General features: G+C 53.0%; 1 protein-coding gene across 1 annotated transcript; it reads right to left on the bottom strand.

Moving 5' to 3' along the window:
- Nucleotides 1-5,461: 5,461 nt before the first annotated feature.
- LOC133390074 (Golgi-associated RAB2 interactor protein 1A-like) lies at nt 5,462-23,403 on the bottom strand. Its single transcript, XM_061637948.1, has 7 exons — nt 22,955-23,403; nt 19,057-21,495; nt 16,838-17,016; nt 15,743-16,011; nt 14,935-14,988; nt 7,102-7,158; nt 5,462-5,685 (listed from the first exon to the last, which is right to left on the bottom strand). The coding sequence occupies exons 2-7, from the start codon at nt 19,195-19,197 to the stop codon at nt 5,462-5,464; spliced, it is 924 nt and encodes a 307-aa protein (XP_061493932.1). The 5' UTR covers nt 19,198-21,495; nt 22,955-23,403.
- Nucleotides 23,404-24,263: the final 860 nt, after the last annotated feature.

Below are 24,263 nucleotides of genomic sequence, written 5' to 3'. Positions count from 1 at the left end.
AACCAGCACCCTGTTGCACACCCATCTCCCCTGATGACATAACTGTCTCCCCGCTCCGTAGAGAAAGAGGAAGGCCAAACCAGAGATGGATTGATTCCATCAAGGAAGCCACAGACCTGAACTTACAAGATCCAAACAGGGTGGTTCATGACAGATGCTCTTGGAGGTCACTGATTCATAGGGTCGCCATAAGTCGTAATTGACTTGGAGGCTCATAACAACAAACCCAGAGCTTTAGATTTACCTCCAGCATGACCTCCTCCTTGCCTGGAGTCTGTTTCATCTAGTTTAGCCTTATCTGTTCTTCCAACAAGTTCTACAGTCTCAGATTTGCTAATCAGTTTCAACTCATTGTCTTTGGAGTGGAGTCTCCTTTGGGACTTTTTTAAAAATAATTTTTTTAAAAACAGTATTTAAATTAATAAGAGCATGCTAAGATTAATCAATGGGAAGATTTATTAACATTTAAGAAAAATAAAAAGGATTTGTTATGATCAGATCAATGGAAAAGGCGCAGAGGACACAATATCATAAGCATCATTCCAGAACACTGCAAAAACAACCCATATCTGGACAAACATATTGTGCATGGTACCTCCTTCTTGCCCTGAATGTAGTGAGGGTTATTTGTCATTCCCATTATGGACCACGTTGTATAAAATCACTTTGATATTGAGTGGGGATTGTTGAGAGGAAAGGGGGAAACAGAGCCTTTTCCATCTAGTGAGTACAATTGCCACTCTAACTGCTGCCAAGAGGTTCATGCATTTCCAGATATGAAGCCTTGCTGACCTCAATGGTGCTTACTCCAGAGAAGGCGGAGACTATGGTGTTGCAGCTCCAGGAATACAGGATCTGTGGGGATTTCATAACCAGCATCTTGATGGATACACCACAGAACAATTTCCCAGTTTTTCAAAATTTCAAACAAAATTTCAAACATTTCCAAAACAAGGCCTCGCATTGCTACCAGCAGACTGATATCTCTTTGAAGTTTTTTAGACTGAGGATGGTGACTCTGCTACTGGAAGTCACTGAGTGTTGGCACATTTTGGGGGGGTTGGGCACCCTATGGAGGGCTTCCTCCTCCACCTCTGGGCCTTAGGGGGGCTTATCTTGCAGTAGCAACAGGCCATGGCAGGCAGCAGCAGCCTAGCCCCACCTCAAGCTGCACTAGGCAGCTAGGTCTAGGCACCATTCTCATCTCCCACAATGCCTCTGACAGTGCACAGGTTGAGAGCGCTGCAGGAAATTAAGGTGGCAGATAGACCCAACTATCAAGCACCACGCAGAGCGCCAGACATGTTTTCCAGAAGTGAGGGCCGGGGCAGATGTCAGCAGTGGGTCCTGATGGGGTCCAGCCCTGAGGTCAGCTAGTGGGTGTGGTGCTCACGGCTTCCCATTGGTCCTTGTGGGGATAGGACGCTGGACTAGGTGTACTTTTGGTCTGATCCAGCAGCCAGGCTCTTCATGGGTGTATGAGACACACACACACTCCTATATCTGGTAGCTGTTGGCTGCTGTTGCGTCTGTTGCTTGCTCCTGACGTTCAGCCTCCCTCCAGTCAAAGAGTCTCCCATGCAAAGAAAGCAGCGCTGCTTGGTCTAAGTTCAGGATGCAGTTTTAGAACTTTGGCAAATATTGAGTGGGCAGAAGGTGCTTCCGGGGTGGCAGAAGCTCCCAAATCCTTGCTTAAACAACTGGGGCGGAGGGAGGGATGGAAAGGGGTTCTGATTGTAAGCCAAGCAATGTCACAAGGACTCTGCAAATGGAGAGGCTCTGAGTCACCTAACCCAGGGTGAACAACTGGCAAGAGGGCAGGACTTCTCGGCTTTGAATAACTGCAAGGGGGAATTCTGCCACGTCCAGCTTTACTCATCTCTGCAGTGCTTGGACATAAGCTGCCTGCCCCCCTTTAGATCATCTCTTCCATGACATTATTTCAGAGGAAAAAAATAGAGGGAGAACTCTGTGTGTTGCTGCATCTGCTCACCTCTTCCCTCCCCACAGTAGCCAGAGTAGGGTGCAACTCACACAGCATGTGAGATGTTCCCCCGGACTCAGGAGGATTGTGGGGGAAGACCTCACCTTAAACACACAGGCCCCCCCACATTTAAGAGCAGCTGTGAGAGCCACCTTAGTTATCATGCTTCATGTGGCTTATTATTATTTTACATACTTGCACAAAAGTGAGATTAACCTGAGGGGTAAGGCTAACATAACAGCAATACAGAGGTTTGATGCAAGTCCTCTATATCAGTGTTCCCAAACTTTATGAGTAAGGGACCCCCTTTGTAAGCTCAAATTTTTTTGTGACCCCCCCAGTTGTAATTTTAGTCTCTGTTGACTGAAAAAATGGTGCATGGCAAAATCACATCTCCAAATATCCCTTTCCATAAAAAGCTCCCTACAGACAGGGAGGTGTCGCTTCCTTTTCTTAATACAAAGGTCCAGTCAAATTGGGATCCCCCTCCCTCCAATCTGAAGATGAACAGTCCTGTCTCCCAATACCAGTGAGCTACAGTGTTGGACTAAGATCCAGGTTAAAATCCCCACCCAGGCATGAAGCCACTGGGTGACCTTAGAATCACAGAATCGTAGAGTTGGAAGGGGTCTATAAGGCCATCAAGTCCAACCCCTTGTCCAATGCAGGAATCCAAATCAAAGCATTTGGCTGTCTTGGACCAAACACAGTCTCTCAGCCTGACCAATCTCACAGGGTTGGTGTAAGAATAAAATGTAAAAGGGGGGGACCATGTGCAACACCTTGAGCAACTTGGAGGAAAGGTGGGATATAAATGCAATAATAATTAAATAAATAAATACATTTCAGCTGCAGCATGTGGACCCCAGCCTCAGTTAACCTGCTGAGCTTTTTATTGTTATTATTATTAAATCATAATAATAATCAAGAAGCATCAGTGTGGTAGTAGTGGGGATGCTAGATTGTGAAGACAAAAGGGTGGATAGGTAGAGAAAGGGGGTTAGTGCTTTTAGGCCTTGGGATGATCATGAGAACTGACAACTTGGCTAGCGTGCAGTTGGGGAATAAGAGTGGAGCAGAAGACAGATGGGGGGGAAACACACACAAACACACCTGGCCCTTCTGCAAGCATCTGCAGGTGTACCTGCATTTGGGCATGTGGGAGGGTGGAAGCCCTCAACTGCCGCAGCATCTTGGAGAGAGAGATGGAGGGGGGGAGTCGAGGTGGAAGAAAGGGGGTGCTGGTACACACAGCCTCAGAGATGAGGGGCAAGCAAGTCCTGAGCTTCCTCACTGCTCCTTGGTTCTGTTTGGGCCAAAGGCAAGATGTTTGTGGCCTCGCAAATAAGAATGATTTTTAAAAGGAGGTGGCAGCGAAGCAGGAGTCAAGAAAGGCAGGCAGGAAGGGGGAAAGCAGCCTTTCCTTGCAGCCTTGCTTCTTTTTGCTTCACGAAAAGCTCTCTCATCTCGTTCTGAGCAAGGGCGTCATCAGCAGCAGCAGTGCGAGGAGACGGGAGTCAGTGATAGTAATCCCCTCTTCTTCCTGGTACCTCCACCCTCAGCCTCCTTTGGCATCTGCCATGTGTTTTATAGGCAGATTTCTGCCCTCGGCGCACCTGAAAGATGCTCTGCCGCTTCAGCAAAAGGTCTCCCCTCTTGTTTGGAGCAAGGGGGAGGTGTCGTCCACAGCAGCAGTTGGAAGCAGACAATGTCCAGGGAGTGAAGCCTTTTTAAAATAAATAAATCATTTATTTACTGTTCGCAGCCCCCTCTGGATTACTTCATGGCCCCCTGGGGATCACGGCCCTAGGTTGGGAACCACTGCTCTATAGTAAACTTAAAAAAAAAAGCCCAGTGTGTGTACTGCGATTACAGACTCCAAGGTAATCTCCCCACATGATATTTGTGGAGTTCTGAGAGAACGGCTCCTTCTAACTGGGTTGTTGAAATTCGGGCTGGTCGTAGTCAGTGGAGACAGGCAGGCTCACATGGTTTGGGCCACTGGAAATAAAATGGCTAGATTGTGCTCAGGCGAGGTGCAAAGTGAAGGAGAGGTGTGACAACAGAGACCACCCACCAAAACATTACCACTCCTGACAAACTACCTACCCCACAAAAAAAGTGTTAAGGATCTGCAGCTGTATAATGGATTATTTTTATTTATCAGATTTTCCACCGTAAAAGTAAATCTTGATAAAATATAAGAAAAGCATGGGTTGGCATGTTGATGACGACATCATGTGGACATTGCCAAACACCAAGCAAAACAACCCTGAAACATTCATGAGCACCACGAATTCTACAACAAACTCCCACCTCAAAGGACCCACCCCTGGAGAACAGGGCCTGGCAGTGGGGGTGGGGGAGGGCAAAGGAAGAAGCAGGATACCAGGCCCAGTAGCTCTGCCTGGCGCTGATCCAGCAGCCCGGCTCTTCACTGCTGATCAAGGAGAGAGGGGTCCCCTCCCTGCTACTCGAAAGGAAGCAATTTCACACACCCCTCCCCAGTTGGCCCTCAGGGTACAGACCAGGCAGAGGTGAGTGGAGGGAATGGTAGTTGCCGGAGGGACCCTTCCCATGCCGCCACCCCCCCCCCAGAAATCCAACAAATGAGCCCAGCCTCATCCCCATATCAGCACCAGCCACTCAAGAGAGGCAGCCAGCAAACCCTTCCACCTTCCCCAAATATTTGCTCTCTTGAGCTGCCTCTCTTCATTTCAGCTGTGAAGTGAGCTCCTTCCCGGATCTAGACAGGCCGCCAGCCAGGCCATTCTTCCTCGCAGAGCAACCCTCCCTCCCAACCTCTCAACATCACCTTCTACCCGCTACCTCTGTTCCTCCCCCCACCAAAGAAAAACAGTTAAAAAATCCCTCCTCCCTTGTACTGATGTTTGCATTTGACAGCTTGCTCAAAGCCTTTGGGAGAAATATTTCTTAAAAGCCTTTGAGATTACTTGGACAAAAAAAAAGACACACCCAAAACAACCTTATTTACACAAAGATTTTGGGGCCCCTCAGCATACACACCGGAGCGCGCCAGCATAGCTGCGCCTCCCCCCCCCCCGGGGTGAACTGCAGTCCCTGCCTCACTGGCTGTCCCTCACCCCACAGGATACCACGTTACGGAAGGGGCGAGGGGGTGGGTAGGTCATGCCTTCTCTCCCCCCCCCATATTAGAAATTGGGAATGGGGGGAGCACCAACTGCCTTCCCTTCTTCCTCCCTGGCATGAGTGCATCCACGAGATTTGAGCAGGGAGTGTTGCACTGCAGTGGTGGCAGGATCATAACCTGGAACTCCAAAGGATCACCCAAAAGTGTTGCCCACCACGGAGCTCATGCCCAGCCTGACAGATTTATTACGCTCTGATTAGATTAGTCTCTGCCAGCCGGTGCCTTGTCTTTCCCACCGGCACCACTACCTAGCCTCCAGCTCAGGTGCCAAGGCCACGATGGGGTGCCTCTCCGGTCACCGGGGGCTACTTCCAGCCCGCAGCAGCCAGGCTGCTCAGCCGGCACAGGGGCTGCAGCCAGGAAGGCGTCTCTTGCTGCCAGAGTCCGTGGCTTCGCCCCTCTATCCAAGGCAGGAGATCCAAATCCGATTCCTGGGACCCGGGTTTGCTGCTGCCTCTGCAGGAGGTCTTGGGGAGATGCCCTTTGCAGCGGGCACATACCAGAGGGGGAGGCATGTCATAGAACAGCACTGTGAGAAGAGCAGAGGAAAGCATGTGGAGGGGAGACAGACTGCACTGCAATGCTCCTTTGGGTGCCCCTGCAAGGTGCAACTAGGGCACAGGCAGGGGACCACTCAACGTGGATTAGTGGCCTCGGCAAGGTGTCCACAGGGGGCACTTCCCCCCCCCGCTGGAATTCTAAATGTAATGATGGGTGGGTTGCCAATGGGTTGCCAATGACCTGTACTAACAGTTCATAGATGTTGCCTGCTCACCCCACCCCAAAATATTTCTGTGGACACTCTTGGGCCTCTGGGCAGTGCACTCTTATCTAGCATAGCTATACCCAAAATCAGGAGGACTACTGCGACTACAACCATTAGCTGTGATAGCTACTAAATGGAACCACCACATCAGGTAACAGATGTCGTGGGCACATTTTGGGGCTGGCTTCAGCTTTCAGAGTCTGCCTGTGAACCTCCCAGAGGCATCTGGAAACAAGATGTCCCAGGCCTGATGGTCCTTGGTCTGATCAAGCAGCAAAAGTGCTTTCCTTTGTTAGTGATAGTGGTGATTGTCTGGTTCCAGGTTCACACATTAGCACCAAGATATTAACCTGCCCGGCCTGTGGTTTTGCAGCTCCCTCCATTTCGGAGGACAGGCTGAGAGGGGGAGTTTCCTTCTTCCCCTCTGTTAAGATTATATGGCGCTCTCTGTTTTCAGCTCTTGCTGTTCTGGACTCTCAACCAATGCTATGGCTACAAGCTGCTTTATTAAAAGCGAAGAGACCTTTGGCTTGGCTGGGGTTTGGCTCCACCTGTGGGCAGAGGTTCACAATTTCCAAGCAAGTGAGCCTACAGGGGTGGCCAGTGCGGTGCCTTCCAGGAGTTGCTAGTAGACAATGGCTACCATCTTCCCATATAGGGCCGGCGCCAGAGGGGGCTAGGTTGGGCCCTGGCCAAGGGCCCCTGCAGCCCAGAGGGTCCCCTGAAGGGCCCTGCCTTAGGGTGGGAGGGAGGTGCTCCCGTTCTGTGATCCCCGGCAGTGTCACATCCTGCAATGTGACCCTGCCGTGGATCGCAGAGGGGGAGCTCCCAGGCATCCCCCCAATACAGACAGCACGGGCTTCAATAAACCCGCATACATACCCCACCTACCTCTCCTGCCAGTGTGAATGTTGTGTACACTGTGCACGCACTTCATTCACACAACACAAGAGGTAGATGGGGTGTGCAGGTGAGCTTATTAGCCCCACACCACCTGTATCAGGGAGGCTTGGGCTATGGCACCATGGGCCCAGGTCAGGCTGGTGCCCAAGAGCCCAGTCATACTTGGTGCTGGCCCTGATCCCATACCATTAACCATGCTGGCTGGGCTAATGGCAGTTATAGCCTAAAACAGCTGTGAGGTGCCGGAGGGAAAAAGCCTTTGGGGGAGCTTCTTACCTTTAATGTCATTGGATAAAGAAGAGCCTTCTTCTTGGACCTCTGCCTGAAATGACACTCTGCCAGGAAAGGAGACAGAAAGCAAATAAGGATACCACTAAACCACCTGGAAGGTGCCTCAAAACTAATATTTTAGGGAAAGCTGAAGCTCCCAGTGCAGCAAGTGAGCTTTTTGAGCAAAGTGGGGGAGAACAGCTTTCCAGGTGAGAGCAAGCCCTGATGCTAAGACCTTGTCTGTCGTTAAGATGGAAATGAAGAAAGCTCCTGTGAATGTGCACCAGCCTAATCCTGTCCACGTTTACACAGAAGCAAGTTCTGAGAGAGCATGCACTGGACTTAATTTCATTAAAATCTCACTTTTTATTTTTCAAAGAATATTTTATTGAGATTCTTGAATAACAAGGAAGAACCACCAGAATAAAATTATGCCACACAACACAAATGCAAAGAGTGACAAAAATACAATTCAAATGTAACATTTTTCCAGTTTCTGTCAAAACCAAATATATATATACAAAGAAAAAGAAGCCAGATAGTAACAAGTTGTGCTTATCTGAGAACATCCCTCCACAAGGAATTGCATGCCTTTTGTTGCAATAAAATTAATAAACATATGCCATTTTGTGTAAAATACGTCTTCCTTTTGAGGGTTACATCTATTTCTCATCTGCTGCACAACCTTTCCCATGAAAGCTATGGGCCACACGTGATCACACAACTCTTCTGGCAGGTTACCCTCTATCTGTTTCCAAGGGCGCACAACAACAAATAATAAGCGGGAAGTGAGAACCATGGGGGCTGCAAATGGTTAGCTAAGGATAGCCTGGACTCATTTAGGCACCCTTGTGGGCCACAAGCCCTTTCTAGAGCTGTTCCCAGAAGTTTTCTAATACAAACTGCAATGGTATCCAAACAGGCACTTCCATCTGATGTGGCTTTCTGAGGCCTTCCACACAGTCCCATATGGAATCATAGATTTTGAAGGAGACACTATGCGGTCATCTAAACCAACCCTGTGTTGCACTGTGTGTAGTTGTGTTGCTTAATTTCATTTAAAAGCAGCACCACAGCAGCAGAGAGTAACAGCAGATGCTGAAATGCGAGTGTGCCAGCATGTGCGTGCATTTTCCTAAGAAAGCAGGCTTTTACCCTGCATCAGCATCACTGAGACTTAAGACTTAGTAAAATAGGAAAAGCTACTTTATTTATAGAAATACATAGTAAATAGGAAAGGCATACCTAGTTGTAACTAACTAGCTAATTTGGAGGTGCAATGCCCAGGTGTGGGAGTCAGCCCCATGCTCGGAGAGAGCAGAGACAAAGGGATGTCTCCTCTCTCCTGGACAGCCGGAGGACAAAGGAATAGAAAAGGCGGAAGGAGGCGGGGCAGGTAAGCTTTCCTAAAGGCGTCACAGTCTAGCAACAGAAGGAAGTCAGCCAGAGCATCACAGGTAAAGGTAAACAAATCCTATCCATCTGGAGGACCCTAGCCCTATCTTCCCTCTGGAGCTTAAACAAAAGAACAGAACAGGTGTTGCTCTTGCCCCACTTCCAACACCCTGTACACTGAGAAGGAGCACTTAAGCAGCTGGGCCTGGGACAGAACCCTCTCCAGCCTAGCCTAGACTGGCTACTTATGAATCCCTCCCCCCCAAAAAATGGCACTACGAGAGAAGGGGGAGAAGGAGAAAAGGGCAGAGATTTGCAGCAAGTCCATGAAGTCTGCTTCTAAGGCATAGCATTTGTTAGCCATGGACATCCTACCGATTGTGGAAGGGGAGTCCCATTCAGCCTGGATGCTTTTTCTCAAGGCCTAGGCACTGGGGATGGGCCAGTGGGGAGGCACAGGTTCCTTCAGCACAGAGGCCTCCATTGTTTGGGGCAGGCCCTGGTCCTACCTGAGCTTTCCCCACACAGAGAGAGTCGAGGACCTCATCAAGAAGGGGCCTGTGATGCCGGAGCTGGAACAGTTCAAGATTCTAGTTTTGGTGTACAAAGCCCTGTACAGCTTGGGACCAGTATACAGTAGGGCCCTGCTTATATGGCGGGTTAGGGACCAGGCCCCCGCCGTAAAGCGGAAATCGCCGTAAAGCGGAACCCATTGACTATAATGGGCTGCGTTGCGTGAAAATGACTCAAAAATGTCACGAAAATGCCGTAAAATCAGCTTTAAAATGGGGGATTTCCCCTAAGAGCTTCCGCATCAGCGGAACGCTGCAAAATGGAACGCCGGTAAGTGGGGCCCTACTGTACCTGAAAGACCGTCTTACCCCTTATATACCCAGTTGATCACTGCGCTCTGCAGGTGAGGGCCTCCTGCAGGTACCAGGCTCTCTTGGATGAGACCGATTATCTAGATCCATTTCAATCGGGTTTCAGGCCCTGTTTCGGCACTGAGACGGCCTTGGTCGCCCTGTATGATGACCTTTGTCGGGAGAAAGACAGAGGGAGTGTAACCCTGTTGATTCTCCTTGATCTCTCAGCGGCTTTTGATACCATCGACCATGGTATCCTTCTGGGGAGGCTTGCGGAGTTGGGAGTTGGGGGTATTGCTTGGCAGTGGTTCCGCTCCTACTTAGCGGGTCGTCTCCAGAAAGTAGTGCTTGGGGAGCACTACTCGATGCCCTGGGCGCTCCAATATGAAGTTCCGCAGGGATCAGTCTTGTCCCCAATGCTCTTTAACATCTATATGAAGCCGCTGGGTGCCATCATCAGGAGTTTTGGAGTGCGTTCTCATCAGTACGCTGATGATACGCAGCTCTACTTCTCCTTTTCATCTTCTTCAGGTGAGGCCGTCAAGGTGCTAAACTGATGCTTGGCCGCGATAATGGACTGGATGAGAGCGAACAAATTGAAACTCAATCCAGACAAGACTGAGATGCTGTTAGTGAATGGATCCCCTGACCAGACGATGGATGTTAGACCTGTTCTGGATGAGGTTACACTCCCCCTGAAGGAGCAGGTGCGCAGCTTGGGAGTCCTTTTGGACCCATCCTTGTCACTTGAGGCGCAGGTGGCCTCAGTGGCATGGAGTGCTTTTTACCAACTTAGACTGGTGGCCCAGCTACGCCCATATCTGGACAGGAACATTTTGCTTGAGTTGTTCATGCTCTGGTAACCTCAAAATTGGACTACTGCAATGCACTATACGTGGGGCTGCCCTTGAAGACGGTTCAGAAATTGCAGCTCATGCAGAATGCAGCGGCCAGATTAATAACTGGGACCAAGAGGTCAGAACATATAACACCGATCCTGGCCCGCTTGCACTGGCTGCCTATATGTTTCCGGGCCCGATTCAAGGTGCTGGTTTTAACCTATAAAGCCTTACACGACACGGGACCGCAATACCTGATGAAACGTCTCTCCCGATACGAACCTACCCGTACACTGCGCTCAACATCGAAGGCCCTCCTCCGGGTGCCTACTCAGAGAGACACCCGTAAGGCAACTACAAGAAAGAGGGCCTTCTCGGTGGTGGCCCCCGAATTATGGAACACCCTTCCTGATGAGGTTCGCCTGGCACCTACATTACTATCCTTTCGGCGCCAGGTGAAAACCTTCCTCTTTGTCCAGGCATTTTAATATTTTTAATATTTTTAATATTTTAATATTTAATATTTTTATATCTGTTAGTAGTTTGTATTTGTATCTAATGTTTTAACAGACAGTCATACGACACACCTTTTATAATTGGATGATTAGTTGGTTTTTTAGCTGCTTTTAAATTGTTTGTAAGTGGTTTATTTTTTATGTACACCGCCCAGAGAGCTTGCTATCGGCAGTATAAAAGTTCAATCAAATAAATAAATAAAATAAAATAAAATCAGGAGGTTGTTCCTCACAACATAGGAAACGGACTTTCCCTTTGAATATTAGGCAGGCACCATCTCTGTTATCTTTTCGGCACCTATTGAAGACTTTCCTCTTTCAACAAGCCTTTTAAGTAGAGACCTTATCCCAGTCTGCATCTGTGCTGGAATTGCTTTTTAATATGCTTTTAAACCTTTTTTTAAAAACGTTTTTGGTCTTCATAGCTTTTTAAAAAAATGTTTTTAAAGTTGTTTTGTTTTAATGTATTTTAATGTCTGTTTTTACGATGTTTTGAGGTGTTTTTGGTGCTTTTGTTTGCGGCCCCGGGCTCCTGCTGGGAGGGCGGGATATAAATCAAATAATAAAGAAAGAAAGTCTGTGGGAGGAAAGCAGAGGCTCTACAACCTCTGGCCCGGACTCCGCTCCCCCTGAAGGCATTCGGGGTCAACGAAACCGTCCAAGGGATCAGAGACGGGGTGGTATGGGCCGCGCTCCTGAGGGCGCTGGACAGGAGCAGGAGGGGGCGAGGACCACAGCCGCAGCGGCAGCAGCGTCGCCTTCAGCTGGGCCGCCGAGAGTGATGCGGCCGCCCTCGGCCAGAGCGGGCGGCTGCCTGGCTCGAGTCACCTGCCCGGCCGGGGAACCCGCTGAAAACCTCGTCCGGCCCGGCAGAGGAGGGCAACGGACGAGCGCCCTCCCCCCCGCTCTCGGCCCTCCTTCCCCGTCCTGGTCTTGCGCAGCGCGCCTCTCCGCGGCCGAGCGAGGGCATAGCGGCAGCCGGGGAAATCCCGCGTGGCTCCCTTCCTCCTGGGCTCTGCCCGGCGCCCCGATGAGCGTTGGGGGGCTGCGGGGGCGAGGCGGCCCCCGAGGAGCAGGGGCCCGGGAGGCTTGGAGGGCGGGCAGGGGCAGCTGGGGGGAGAGGAGGAAGCGCCGTAACTAGGCGGGCGGGAAGGCAAGGCAGGGCAGGGAGGGACGGAGGAGGGAGGCGGCGGTGGCATGGGGCGCCCGCGAGAGACCCGAGAGACGCAAACAAAGAGCGAGAGGGCGCGCCGCGGATCCCCCGGGGTCAGGTGGCCCCAGGAGGGCCCGAGGAAGGAGACCGGTGGCGGGGCGGTGGGGGCAGCAAGTAACAGATGGCAAAAAGGAGCCCCTTTGCGCATGCCTTAAAGGGACGGTGAGGAGATGGACGTTTGGAGGGAGGCGGAGGAGGGCTGGGGAGCCGCCGCCAGAGAAACCCTCCCAGGCCGGGTGGCGCTCGAAGGCTTTGCTTTCTGCCTCGGCGGCTGGGGCAAGGAGAGGCGACGAAGGGCGAGCTGCGGTGCCTGCCCGCTCGCCCCTCCGGCCGGCCGGCCGGGGCTCCTTCCCGAGACGGGACTCGTGGGTGCACGCCTGGCCCTGGCGACCGGGTGGCATTACAGCCCATGGGGCCGCCAGCGTCCCAGGAGAACGCAGACTTGTTGCAGACTACCTATAGTCGTATTTCACCACAGTGAGAAACCATTATATGCATCAGCATTTATGTTATGTTTGCACTTTATGAACTGACTCGGGCTGCATTTCTTTTATTTTAAACGTTTTCTCTACCTGGGGAGCAGCCGTCCAGGGTCTATTAGACCGCTTACTTTTTTGGGAGCAGGGTCCCTATGTCTCCAGAATCCTAGGAGCCAATCAGCATGAAAGGGGAGTGTGTTAGCCACTGAGAAGAGTCTTCTATCATGCTTCCTTGAACCTTTCCTGCTGATTGGAGCCAATCAGAATGAAAGGAGGTGAGTCAGCCACCGAGAAGACTCTTTTTAGCAGCTAACCCTCTCCCCCTTTCATGCTGATTGGCTCATAGGGACGTCCGCTGTTGTGGAAGAAGGCATTAACAAGTACCTCGTTCTCAACCCAGCAGCAAAAAATGGAGGCAGTGGCTGTGACTATCATGAAGAGAGCCTGCACTTCTGCTTTTGCCACCACACCTCTGCCCTCTGCCGTCTCTCACTCCAGTTCATTCTGGACGCTTGTTCAGTGTTGCTGCCATCCAGGTTTTTGCTGGTGGTGACCCATTTGCCCATGTTGTGCACCCAGGACACACAAAGCTTCTGCCCGTCCAGCCCAGCGTCGCCTCCCCTCACAGGCAGCAGCTCTCCAGGCTCATCACAGGCCAAAGAGGACCCTTTCCCAGCCACATAGCCCCAAACGCTCCCAGAAAGCACCAGGGTGACCTTTGACATGCCACGCGCATGCCGCAGCTGCACCATGGACCCAGACCATGTTTGTTGGCCATCAGCCACATGAAAGAGACTAGCCCACTTACCTTCTCCGACCTTGTCCCTGTGACGGTTTTCCTGGGGTGTGGGAGAAGACATCCAGCACCTTCTTCCTCCTGGCTCTCTTCGCTGTGCCCTGGCTCTGCGCCGCTGCTTCGGAGTACTGTGGCCAGACAGGAGAGCCAGAGATGTAGATGGAGACGCAGCTGCACTCAGCCCCTCCTCTTCCCCTGCTGTGCCCCACGCTCTTCCCAACAGTGCCACCAAGAGCACCCTCCAAGCTCAGTGATGCAACCCGGGGGGGGCATCTTTCGTTGCCAATGTGGCACCACTGTTCCGGGGTAGCATCTGTGGAGAGAGGCTGTCAGACCAGCCCATTGGCCAGAGAGTAATTGGCCTACATCACCATCATCACAGTTTTATTATCTCACTCTTTCCTTTCAAGCATGCAGTTGGATACTTCATACTTACCCCGGATTTTAATCTGGAGTGTTCCCTGCCCCACCCAGTTTGTGTCTCTGTGGCTGCCAATGCTTGTCTTCTATGGGGGTCACCAAGGTGGTGCCCATGGGCACTAGTGTGCCTGCCAATACCTCCGATGGTGCTTGTGAAAAGTCTTCATACATATCCCCTCAAAACCCCACAATGCCCGAGAGGCTGTTGCTCTTCCTGCTCAATGCCTGCTTGCGCTGGCTCAGCCTCTCCTGCACTGAACGCACACACACCCTTCAACATGCCCACCTTTCATTGCATGCCTGGACTGTGCACCCGCCCTCAGCAGAGGAGGGGTGCAGACAGCTGCTCTCTGTGGGCAAATGTGGTGGTGGCTGACATAGGTGCCTCTTTCCTCCATGGGTGGGGGGGCATGCCCACACCATTTTGTGCCCCGTTCTTTTGGAGGTGGGAGCCATTTGGTGACTGGCCTCCCTGGCACTTCCTCAAAATTCCAAACGTGCCTGCTGCCCCGGAAAGGCTGGTGACTCCTGTGCCAGGCCGTTGCCATGCTTTTATCTGCCACTTTGGTACCCTGCTATTCTTCCAGGGCAGCAGATGTATGGAGCTTATCCCTTTAAATCTGCACAACAACCCTGTGAGGCAGATTAGGCTGACTAATGTCACTAGAAGCATAGGCAGCTGCCTTATACTACTATCTAGCTCAGCATTGCACACTGGCTGGCACTGGCTGGCAGCATCTCTCCAGGCTTTTCAGATGAGGTGCAACGGGGAAGGGCTGAGGTCCACCCAGCAATAAAGCAAGTGCCTTGCAGACGGAAGATCCCAGGGCCTCACCCGCAGTGAATCCCCAGGTCTGAAATCCAGAAGAGGCACTGCTAGTCTGTGTAGTAGGCAGTACTGAACTAGACGGACCCGTGGGCGGACTCTGTATAAGGCAGCTTCTTCGGTCCTCGGCTGTACTAGGAGATGCCAGGGACGGAGCCAGGGACCTTCTGGATGCAAGGCAGGTGTCCTGCCACTGAGTGACAGCCCTTCCCGACTGACAGATGGCAATAACTCTGTGATGGAGTACACTGGCTCAACATCACCGAGCATCAGTGGATACACATTTTGTAGAAGGCAACTCCAGGAAGCAAAAGCATACAGAGTGACCTTTTCACAGGCTGCCCTAGGGGGCGATTCCTGTTGGAATATGAGGCTGCATGGAGTTAAAAAGGGTAGCTAGAGAGGAGACCTGATGGCTAGGCTAATACCTGTCCTTTGATCTCTTGCTGACTCTCCCTTCCTGCTAGACTGATATGCAGAGGATGTTGACCACGTCTCCTTCCTCCTTTCCTTTCTTCTTTCTCTTGAGAGGGAGGGCAGACATCTTCTTTTTGTCTCTCCCTCTCCTCCCAGCATGAGGGCAAACTCTAGGCTTACTGTTTGAGTCTCCAACTTAGCTAGTTAGCTAGATGTAGAACTCTTTCCTATCAAGTATGTATTTCCAGAATAAAGGAGTTATTTCTTATTTTAAAGCTTAAAGTCTCTGACTAATTTGCAGGGAAAGTGTAATCTTTAGCAAAGATTCAAACACACCTAAAGGCTCACTCAGTCTCTTCATTCCCAATTTTGCCACTCTGCTACAATTCCTGCATTGAGCAGGGGTTGGACTTGATGGCCTGAAGGGCCCCTTCCAACTCTACTATGATTCTTCGGTCAGGGCCTAAGCATGGGGCAAGTGGGAAATGAATAGAGCCTGGGGGCCCTGCCCAGCTCCATACAAGAGGGGCTGAAGTGTAGAGCCAGGCTTATGGATATGTACCCCAGTGCATACCCCTTCATCTCCAAGAAGTGTCCAGCTTGTGCATGCTTTGCTGGAGGCAAAGCAGCAGCAGGCGGAAGACGGGGCTTCTGGCCCACCCTGAGGGGATCTGACACTGCTCTGCAGGTGCCGGGGAGTATGGTGGCAGAATTCTAGGTGGCACCACTCCAGCATGCAGGTGGGATGCATCGGTATTCTCTTGGTCCAAAGACAGGAAAGTCACGTAGCAGCATGAATGACCCCAGGTTAGTATGCATAACTGGCCTGTGTGGAAATTCCCTTTGACAAGGTTGGGTCAGGCCTTGGCGCTTGCAGTGACAGCCTGTTACCTCTGTGGAGGAGCTGCTGCTGGATGAGCTGCTGCCACTTGGCACCAAGCTGTGCCGGATGCGGATCGCGGGGTCCTTGGTGGTGATGGAGAGGCCTTTCTGCAGGATGTCTGCAAGGCGGCTCCACAAGGCGAAGACGGCACGAGGGTGCTCCTGATGCAGCTGCAGGTAGTAAACTTTCCTGGTCACCGTCTGAATGCGCAAAATACGTTGTGCATCATCGTGGACAGACAGCCGGACATACCGGAGCGGGAGCAGCCTGGGACAGCAATGAAGGCGGTCAGAATCTGGGCGCTGGGCAGAGTTGGCGAAAGACCCCCATGGAGGAGGTCTTCCTAACTCCCAGGACCTCAGGCAGGCAGCGGTGGTGCAACCATGGCAGGGGCTGCTGGTCCATTTCAGAACCAGACCCACTGCTAGGCAGGATGAGGCAGGCAGCGGATACAGGGGGAGGCAGCAGCAGAACACCCTCCACCCCGCATCCTCTTCAGCCCCTTGGCCGTTGCCTTCGGTTGGAGACCAGCAGGCAGCCTTTGCCAGCCTGGTGCTTGGCAGATGTTTTGGGCTATAGCACCATCATTGGTAGTTGGCAGAAAGTGTTATACACAGGCCCCAAAACCTAATAGGATGAAGGGTAGTATATGTCAATATTTAAACACACTTCCTTCTTTCAATTTATGTTGTTTTCCATTTGATTTCTGTAAGCCACCCTGGAAATGCCCCCCCTCCATTGAAACAAGTGCAGGGTAAAGATTTATAAAAAGCGTTTGCGGGTGCCCTCGCAGAACAGAGGTGGAGGCATTACAACCCCCTTCCCATTTCCTCAAGCCCCGTGTTGCTCAGTTGCCTCCTTTACACAAGGGCAGTGCCAGGCAGGCTGGAGGGGCAAAGTGTCTTTTGCATAGACGGGAGCAGCCAGAGCCCAGGAGGAGAAGCTTCCAGTCTCTCAGTAGCAGCAAGGCTGGCAGCCATCCCTTGCACTGAGAAGGAACTTGCCCTCCATTCAGCTGGCTCCGAGCCTGCTAAAGGCCCACATTGCCCCTTTAGGGGAATTAAAACAAAAAGTATTGGCATCTGCACTTTACCTGGTCAGGTCTATGGCGGGGTGCTTCAAAGCCTCGCTGTTGCCCCTCCGAGGTGGCATCCTGTACCGAGCCATCAGAAGCACGTTGGGGAGCGGGAGGCAGGGGTCCGAGGAGGTCACTCCCATGGTCACGATGGTGGGCATGTTAGTGATGTCCACCCATTCCCCTTTCTTTGTCACCTGTTGAAGGAGCCCCCCCCCAACCCACCACCCCAGGCCCAGATTACTCACAAGCTGTCCCCTTGCTGTTCTTTTGGCACAAGGACAGAAAGAGCAAGATGGGAACTTAGCACAGCGGGGAGTGTACAGGTGCCATAAAGGAAATTGGCCCTCCCCCCGTACTCAGAATGAGAACTGAGCTAGCCCAAAAAACATCTGTAGAGGTGTTTGCCCCCCCCCCCGACAGGGACCAGATTTGCCAATGCTGCACTGAAGGGCCATGGATCTTGATGGCACCATATTCAGTAATGTGACCTTGGCCTCTTTAGAAGCAGACATTTGCTAAGTCACTGAAACACAAGCACATTTAAGAAAGGCTTAGTATTGGGCAATGGGACCAACATTTTTATTCTTGATTAAAAGGCCACAAGGCCGGCTTTATAGGTAGAACAAGGCAAATCTGAGAGCCAGGACCAGAGGTGAGCCCTGCAAGAACGCCTGGTTTGTAAGGCTGTCAGCCAAAATGGTTCTGTGGCAAGGAATTATGGGAGGAACATCTTGCCTGAATTAGGGCCTCTGGGAGGACATGAGACTGGCAGTTCTCACAGCTGAACTCAGTTAATCGGGCAGTGAGCAAGAACACCTGCTTATCAGCCTGAGACTGGTGCCTCAAGGCTACAGTCCTGGGTGTTAGACATGAAAGTTCCAGAAGATTTCATTATCAGAAAGCCCCAATTGGCTAATTCCTGGCTATTGCTGGGCTTTTCTGCCCCATAAAAGCAGAACTATGATTCTGGATCTTTGTTCCTCAATGTTTTCTGGTGCTACCTGATGTTGGGGTTCCATCTGCTATACATCTCTGGGGAGATGTGGAACCATGAAGTTACTCTGCTGGTTTACCTAAATTGTGTGAGTATAGATTAGGCTAGACAGCTTTGTTATTTTTTACCTATGACTTGAACACTTTGCCTTTTGTATTTTACTTAGCCCTTGGGGGTGTTTGGTTTAAGGAATTATTTTGCTGCTCTATTTTTGCACTTGTATTTTATTTTAATAAAGCTACCTCTTATTTACCAGCATGTATTCATTTCAGGGGGAACTTGGCTCTAAATCCAGCACCTTGGCCAACGAGACTACTGTATAGTTGGGTATTTTGCCTTAAGGCTCCAAGACAAGGAATGCATCTTTGGCTCCTGGAGTCCTTGGCAGGTCTATTTCCAGCACTTTGGGTTTCTCCTTGGCCCAGAGTGGGTGGCCAGGTTTAAGGGGTGGTGGCAGTCTACCTACCTTGCAGGGTTGGTGTTGGTTTAACTCAAGTCTTGGTAAGGGAGGCAGGTTGTGCCTTGCCAGGATCAACTGCCCCGGTATTGGGAGTTGACCCCCTGGTGGGAACTTGCGAGTTCTTGACAAGCCCAGCTCAGAGTCCTCACTCAGCCATGGCCCTTTACTGGGCCAGCCACAGATGGGCCTGTTGCTTTCAATCTGGGCTACCTCACAGGGTTATTATGAGGAAATGGAGGGAGAGAACTGGGTACAGCACCTTGAGCTCCTCTGTGGGGAAGGCAGGCAACAAATGTAATAAAAATGGGTAAAATCTGGTTTGGCCTGAAAATAACCTCATGTTGTGTCACCAGCAACAAGAGAAACCTTTTGACTCCTGCTAATTCTACAGCCAGTGTGGCATAGTGGTTAAGGCAGCCTTTCCCAACCGGTGTGCCTCCAGATGTTGTTGGACCACAACTCCCATCAGCCTCAGCCAGCATTGCCAGTGGCTGAGGCTGATGGGAGTTGTGGTCCAAAAACATCTGGAGGCACGCCGGTTGGGAAAGGCTGGGTTAAGGTGTTGGTCTATGACCTAGCAGACGAGGGTTCGAATCCCCAGATAGCCACGAAGCGCACTGGGTGACCTTGGGCCAGTCACTGCCTCAGCCTCATGAAAACCCTATTCATAGGGTCGCCGGAATCGACTTGAAGGCAATACATTTACATTTTAATTCGACAGCTATGAAACACTGATTATGACCTGGGGGTGGGCGGGAAGACACGGGAGGGAGGGTTTACCTGGATAAAATTGCTCTCAAATACTGCCGAGTTGGGGAACAGGTTGTAATCAGGAGAGCGGACCAGCTGGCACAGTAGCCCTCCTTCCAATCCAAGCGCCTTGCCGGCATCTGGGATGCGAGCCAAGGCTCCTCTAGCCATCAAGGTGGTTGGGAGCACGACTCAAAGAGGTGAGCATGCCTTTAGGGCTGCCACCTCCACCCTTGGCCCTCCCTGGCACAGCTGGCCAGGCAGCAGGGGCAGAGTGGAGTTGAGCTGGGCCCTGGGCCACAAGGCAGCAGATGGGTGCATCACAGTGACACCTCAGAGGGGTGGGGCTGCTGGCTGGGGCTGTGATGTCACACTGACCACCAGGTGTGGCCTCTTCCTTGGAGACGGCAGTTGCTGCCCAGTGTGGGGCACAAAGATGTAAGCAGGCTTTTGAGAAACACAGAACTCTTCTTCAAGAATAGGTATTCATAGCAAACTGGGGGTTTACATACTTCTGACTGGTTTCGTAGCCAGGTGTGGGTAGAAGGGATGTCTGTAGAGAGTAGCAATTTTAAGACTGAGGCAGCACATGCTGTGTTCTGCTCCTTCAAGTGTCACCCAGAAGAGGGCAGCAAAGTGGAGTGATTGTGGGGGAGGCTTAAGCAAGCCCACAAACAAGAGCTCATGTTTTGAGTTGGTTAAAACAACAAGTTGCCATTTATTAAAGGTATAACAAATAGGACCCTTCAGGAGATGCCAATTCAACTGGCTTAATGCGACCACCCTCCTCCTTAGAACGGGGAGAGGGAGTGATGATGAGTTTAGGGTACAATACAAGAGAGCACAGTCTAAGCCTCTCTGCTTCCTCAGAAACATCAGCAGATCCAGGAGATCCAATACAGGAAGGCACTAATTAACCACACACACACAGTCTCCAACATTCCCTGGTTTAACGTTGCTGTTAAGACTTTTGTTGCTTCTGTTCCAAATCCAGCAGCAGCCTGCAGGGGGCATGACAGCAACATCTTTACAGGCAGAGAGGCCAGGCAGTTTATTCTTCTGACACCAGACAGCAACCTGTTTGGGCCTATCTTGGCCCCCAAACTCTCACCACCAAACCACATATTAGAAGCACAGAGCCTTTGGCCAGGACTGGCAGCACCATGGACAGACTTCTTTCTCTCCCCCCCCAGCGTGAATAAGCCCCCACGAGTGCCCTGCAAGTGAGCCAAGACCCCACTGTAATTAGGGACCACCTTAGCCCCCCTCCAATCTCCATGGTCCAACTGGCCTCTTCCAAGAGGTGCTGCTAGTTGGTGAGAGCCTGGCCAAGGGTTGCACCCATATGAAGAGATTCTCACTCTCAAATGGGGCGGGGGGGAGAGACCTTTCACAAGACGTTAAGAGATCCTTTATGGGCCAAAAGGGGGTGCAGATGTTTCTATAAAGGATGCCCAGACCTTTGCTGCAGAAAACGGATGATTCGGTCACTGTTACGTTCGCTGTTTGGCTCTCCACTGCAATTTAGGTCACTCAAGCGGACAAATGGGGCTGGCCAGCTTAGGGTTCCCTCCCCACACCTATCGTCTTGCCTCCATGGCTGTCCCATGTGAAGGCTGGAACCCCCCCCCCACCTGGACCTCGTTATACAATGTGCATTTCTGCACCACGGCAAGGCAAAGCTGCATGACAGAAATGGTTGCAGCCAAGAGGCTGGAGCTGTGTGAGCCTGATGCGGCCCCACGCTGTGCTGAGGGCCAGCAAGACCTTCCTGATATGAAGAGGCAAGGAGTTAACCCAGGAGCACAGAGACAAGCCATGTTCTTGCCCATTTGTTACTAGTCCTCAGTGTTCTTCTTCGTGTCCTGTAGCAGAGGATCAGAGATATACCTTTTGCAGAGTCTTCGCTTGTAGTAGGAGGGGAACAAAAGTCTTCAGTGCACTCTGCACGGGCTCCAGCTCCTGCCCATTATGTTTCCTACGTCCAGCTAACCCAGCAGAGCCAAGGTCTCTCCCAAAGCTACAACACACAAGGGGTGGTGCTTCCCCCCAGGCCCAGCTGGGGTTCTAGTGCCAGCCCCCTGTTCCACGGGGGCCAAAGGCACACACAGCCGCTCAGCCCCACCCCGGTTAACCCCCACCCCAACCCACAGTCTGTGTCCCTCTTGCTTGGCGCCACCAGAGCTCAGGAATAGCAGCCAGTGGCTTTGTGGGTCCTTAGCTTTGTGTCCGCTGCAAGGCCCTTGGGGGGGCTGTCCCTGAGACTGCTGCCACCCTCAGATTCCATCCACCGGCTGGGCAGGCAGGGATCCAGGCCCTGGGGGGGCATCAGGTCCCCCAGGCAGTCCATCAGTCCAAACAGCAGAGAGAGAAGGGAGAGCACCAGGCCCAGGAGGTACATCTTCACCACCCACTGCATGACGGCGCTGGTGGAGGTGGCTCTGCTTTGCCCCCTTGCTCAGGGTGCACCTGAGGATGACAAAACAAGCCCGTGAGAGACCGCCGTTGGCCTCCTCCCTTTTGCCCACACCAGCCCCACCCTCCCTTTTGACAGAGGGAGCACAGCACCCCTCTGCTGCAAGTGGAGTGCTCCCCGGGGCCTCCCAGGCCAAGGGGCACCTCCTTTCCCCACCCCACATGGACGCTGCTCAACAGAGAGCCAACCCAAGCCTCCACTTTTGGGAAGGGTTGCTTTTCTTTTGTGAACGGGGAGCACTCCCAATACTGTGTTAGAAGCAGTGGAAATGGCAGCTGGATTTTGGATATATTCACTTGTATTTATTACTACATTTGTATCATCGTTCATCCCAGAGAGAGCCAGTGAATTTTGTCTACTGGGGCAGAGCAGTATCTCTAGAGAGGCCAAAGGATGGAGGACGTCCCAAAGGCTCATTCATTATACAGCAGCCAACCTTGGCCAACCGTTGCCTTGCAGCCAGTTTAGACTACTCCTTCCATCAGCCCCAGCTGGCATGGCAATATGACGATGCCCGGGCAGATGGAGTTTTGGCCTGAACATCTACTGGGCACCAGGGCGAGTCAGGCTGCTGGGCAGACTTGCATGTGCTCTGCTATCATCACTCCAGTGGAAAGGTAGGCACCTCCAGTTGGCTTTAACACCCTGAGAATCCTAACATTAATTCAATACAAGAACACTCCCCAAGGAAGTTTCTAGCCCTTAAAGGCTTCTTCCAATGGGGGTTGGACCTGGGTGTACGCAAGTCCTTTAAAAAAAAAAAATCTAACCCCCCCCAACCCCCAGGAAGAGAGCTGGAAAGGAATTCGGTGCGCTTCAGAACTTCCACTCCATCCAACGACCAGCAAAAGGCAAATACACAACGGGACGAGACTCGCTGCGCGTACAGGACATACACCCGCAGGGCCGGCAAGAGGCGGGAGGCGACAGGAGGGGCCGAAGCAGTGAAGGGAGCCACTCTGCACGTGCACAAGGCCGCTCCTACGAGGGCTTCACAAACCCGCTTGTCACGCCTGGCAATTTAAGCAGAACAAAGGGGGGTGTTCTTCCCGCCCCGCCAAAACTATTTCAGGGAGTCATGGGCCGCTAGGCCCGCAGGGAGGGGAAGCCAGGCGACCCCCCCCTCCGCACATTCCCTCTTCCAGGGCAGGAGCCACTGACCTCAAGGCCGAAGCCCAGGAGCCCGCAAGAAGAAGGAACGGCAACGCCAGGGGAAAGCCGAGGCGGGCGGGTCGCACCCCGGACCTGCGCGGAGAGCCCCCAGGAGGCAGGCCCGCAGGCCATGGACGTGCCGCAGCAGAACATATGCGGAATCCCGCTCGTCCTCCGCCCCACGGAGCCTCGGCGCTCCAGAGGCCGCCAAGCGCGCACCGACGGGTTCCGGAGAGGCTGGTCCCAGAGTCGGACCCTGGGCCCGTCTACGCTGACCGGCAGCCTCTATCCCAGCCATACCTGGAAGCGCCGGGGATTGTTCCGCGGCCTTCGGCACGCCAGCAGTTTCTCGCTCCCTCCCCGAGCTGGGGTGGCCCGTCCTCCGGCAGCCTCGCTTGGAGCCCCCCTTCCGCTCTCCCGAACTCGCCGACGGAGCCACTTACGGGAGGAGCGAAGGAAGCACCGCCCTCGCTCACTCGCTCGCCGTCCGTGCTGCTGCCGCACAGCCACTGCGCCGGGCCGCCCGCGCTCGCCTCTTATTTGCCCCGGCCGGCCAAGGAGCGCCGCCCGCCCCGCCCCGGGAAGGGGAAATGCGGGGGGGAGATAAGCGTGGGAAACATAGCGCTGCCCCCCGGTTCTCGCCGGCGCAGCGTCGACGCCCCCTCCTCGCTCGAGAGTCCGGGGAGGGGCTCGATGTTGCTGCGTCCCGGCCCCCAGCCCCGGGCTCTGCACGCCTCGCACGTGCCACACGCCCGCCCAAGGCCGCCCCCCCCGCCGTGACCTCTCACCTACTGGGCTCCCGGCCAGCCTCCAGGCCGGATTGTCCCGCCCCCCCTTGACCTCCCCCCGCTTCGAAGAGGCCTCATCCTCTGGAGGGGCCCGGAAAGGGGGGCCCTTCCTTGGTCGAGTCTCGTGGCTGGCGGGCTGCCTTCTCTTGCGCCCACGGAGCAGGAGACAACGCCCCGAACCCCGAAAAGCCGCTTCAGCTCTGCCGAGCCTGCGTCCCACCCCCGCAGCCCGTTGGCAGGAGAACAACGGCGCTCGCCACGGCTTACGGGGTTCAGAGCGCTTCATATCTTCCTGGTCATCCTTACAACAGCCCTGCAAAGGAGGGCGGTGCGACAACCCTCGGATCGCAGCAGAGGGGCGCCGGGGGCGCCTACAGCTCCTGGGCGCCACGCCTGCCCTTCCGTCCTGCCAAGAGGCGGCTCTTATAGGAAGGGGCCCATTTTACAGCCCACGGGGACGTTTGCAAGCTGGAGAAACGGCACAAGCAGGCACGCGCCGCGCACGCCACAACCCTTCCCCCCCCGCAAGGCGGCTTCCAAACTAATGCGGGGGGAGGGCAGCCCCGGCCCCCCTTTCTCTGCTGCTGAGTTTCCTTAGGAGGAAGTGCGTCCCCCCCTCTGCACCTGTGTAGCTCCCATGCAGCCCCTCCCCCTCTGTGTTTCCTGTCCTGTGGAACCAGCAGCCCGGCCCAGGGAGAAGGGAGGGGGCCTCCAGCAGCCAGGCCTCCCGTCATCCCCTCCTCCTCAGAGGGCCTCTGATTGCATCAGGGAGGGGCTCCCTCTGCCTCCCCCCCTGCAGTTGCCCTTTCACCTACATTGGC

Source organism: Rhineura floridana, chromosome 8 (assembly GCF_030035675.1).
Source record: "Rhineura floridana isolate rRhiFlo1 chromosome 8, rRhiFlo1.hap2, whole genome shotgun sequence".
In the NCBI taxonomy this organism is placed as follows: Eukaryota; Metazoa; Chordata; class Lepidosauria; order Squamata; family Rhineuridae; genus Rhineura; species Rhineura floridana.
The sequence above is the reverse complement of the archived record's forward strand: the minus strand, read 5'-3'. Positions and strand labels throughout refer to the sequence as shown.

Bases quoted from the DNA above. Each gene is read 5' to 3' on its own strand.
- LOC133390074 (XM_061637948.1), bottom strand. From the start codon at position 19,197: ATGGCTAGAGGAGCCTTGGCTCGCATCCCAGATGCCGGCAAGGCGCTT. The intron at 7,159-14,934 runs GTCAACATCCTC...TTCCTGGCAGAG, and splicing joins GAAAGGAGGAAGGAGACGTG to TGTCATTTCAGGCAGAGGTC. The intron at 5,686-7,101 runs GTAAGAAGCTCC...CTCTTCTCACAG, and splicing joins TTTATCCAATGACATTAAAG to TGCTGTTCTATGACATGCCT.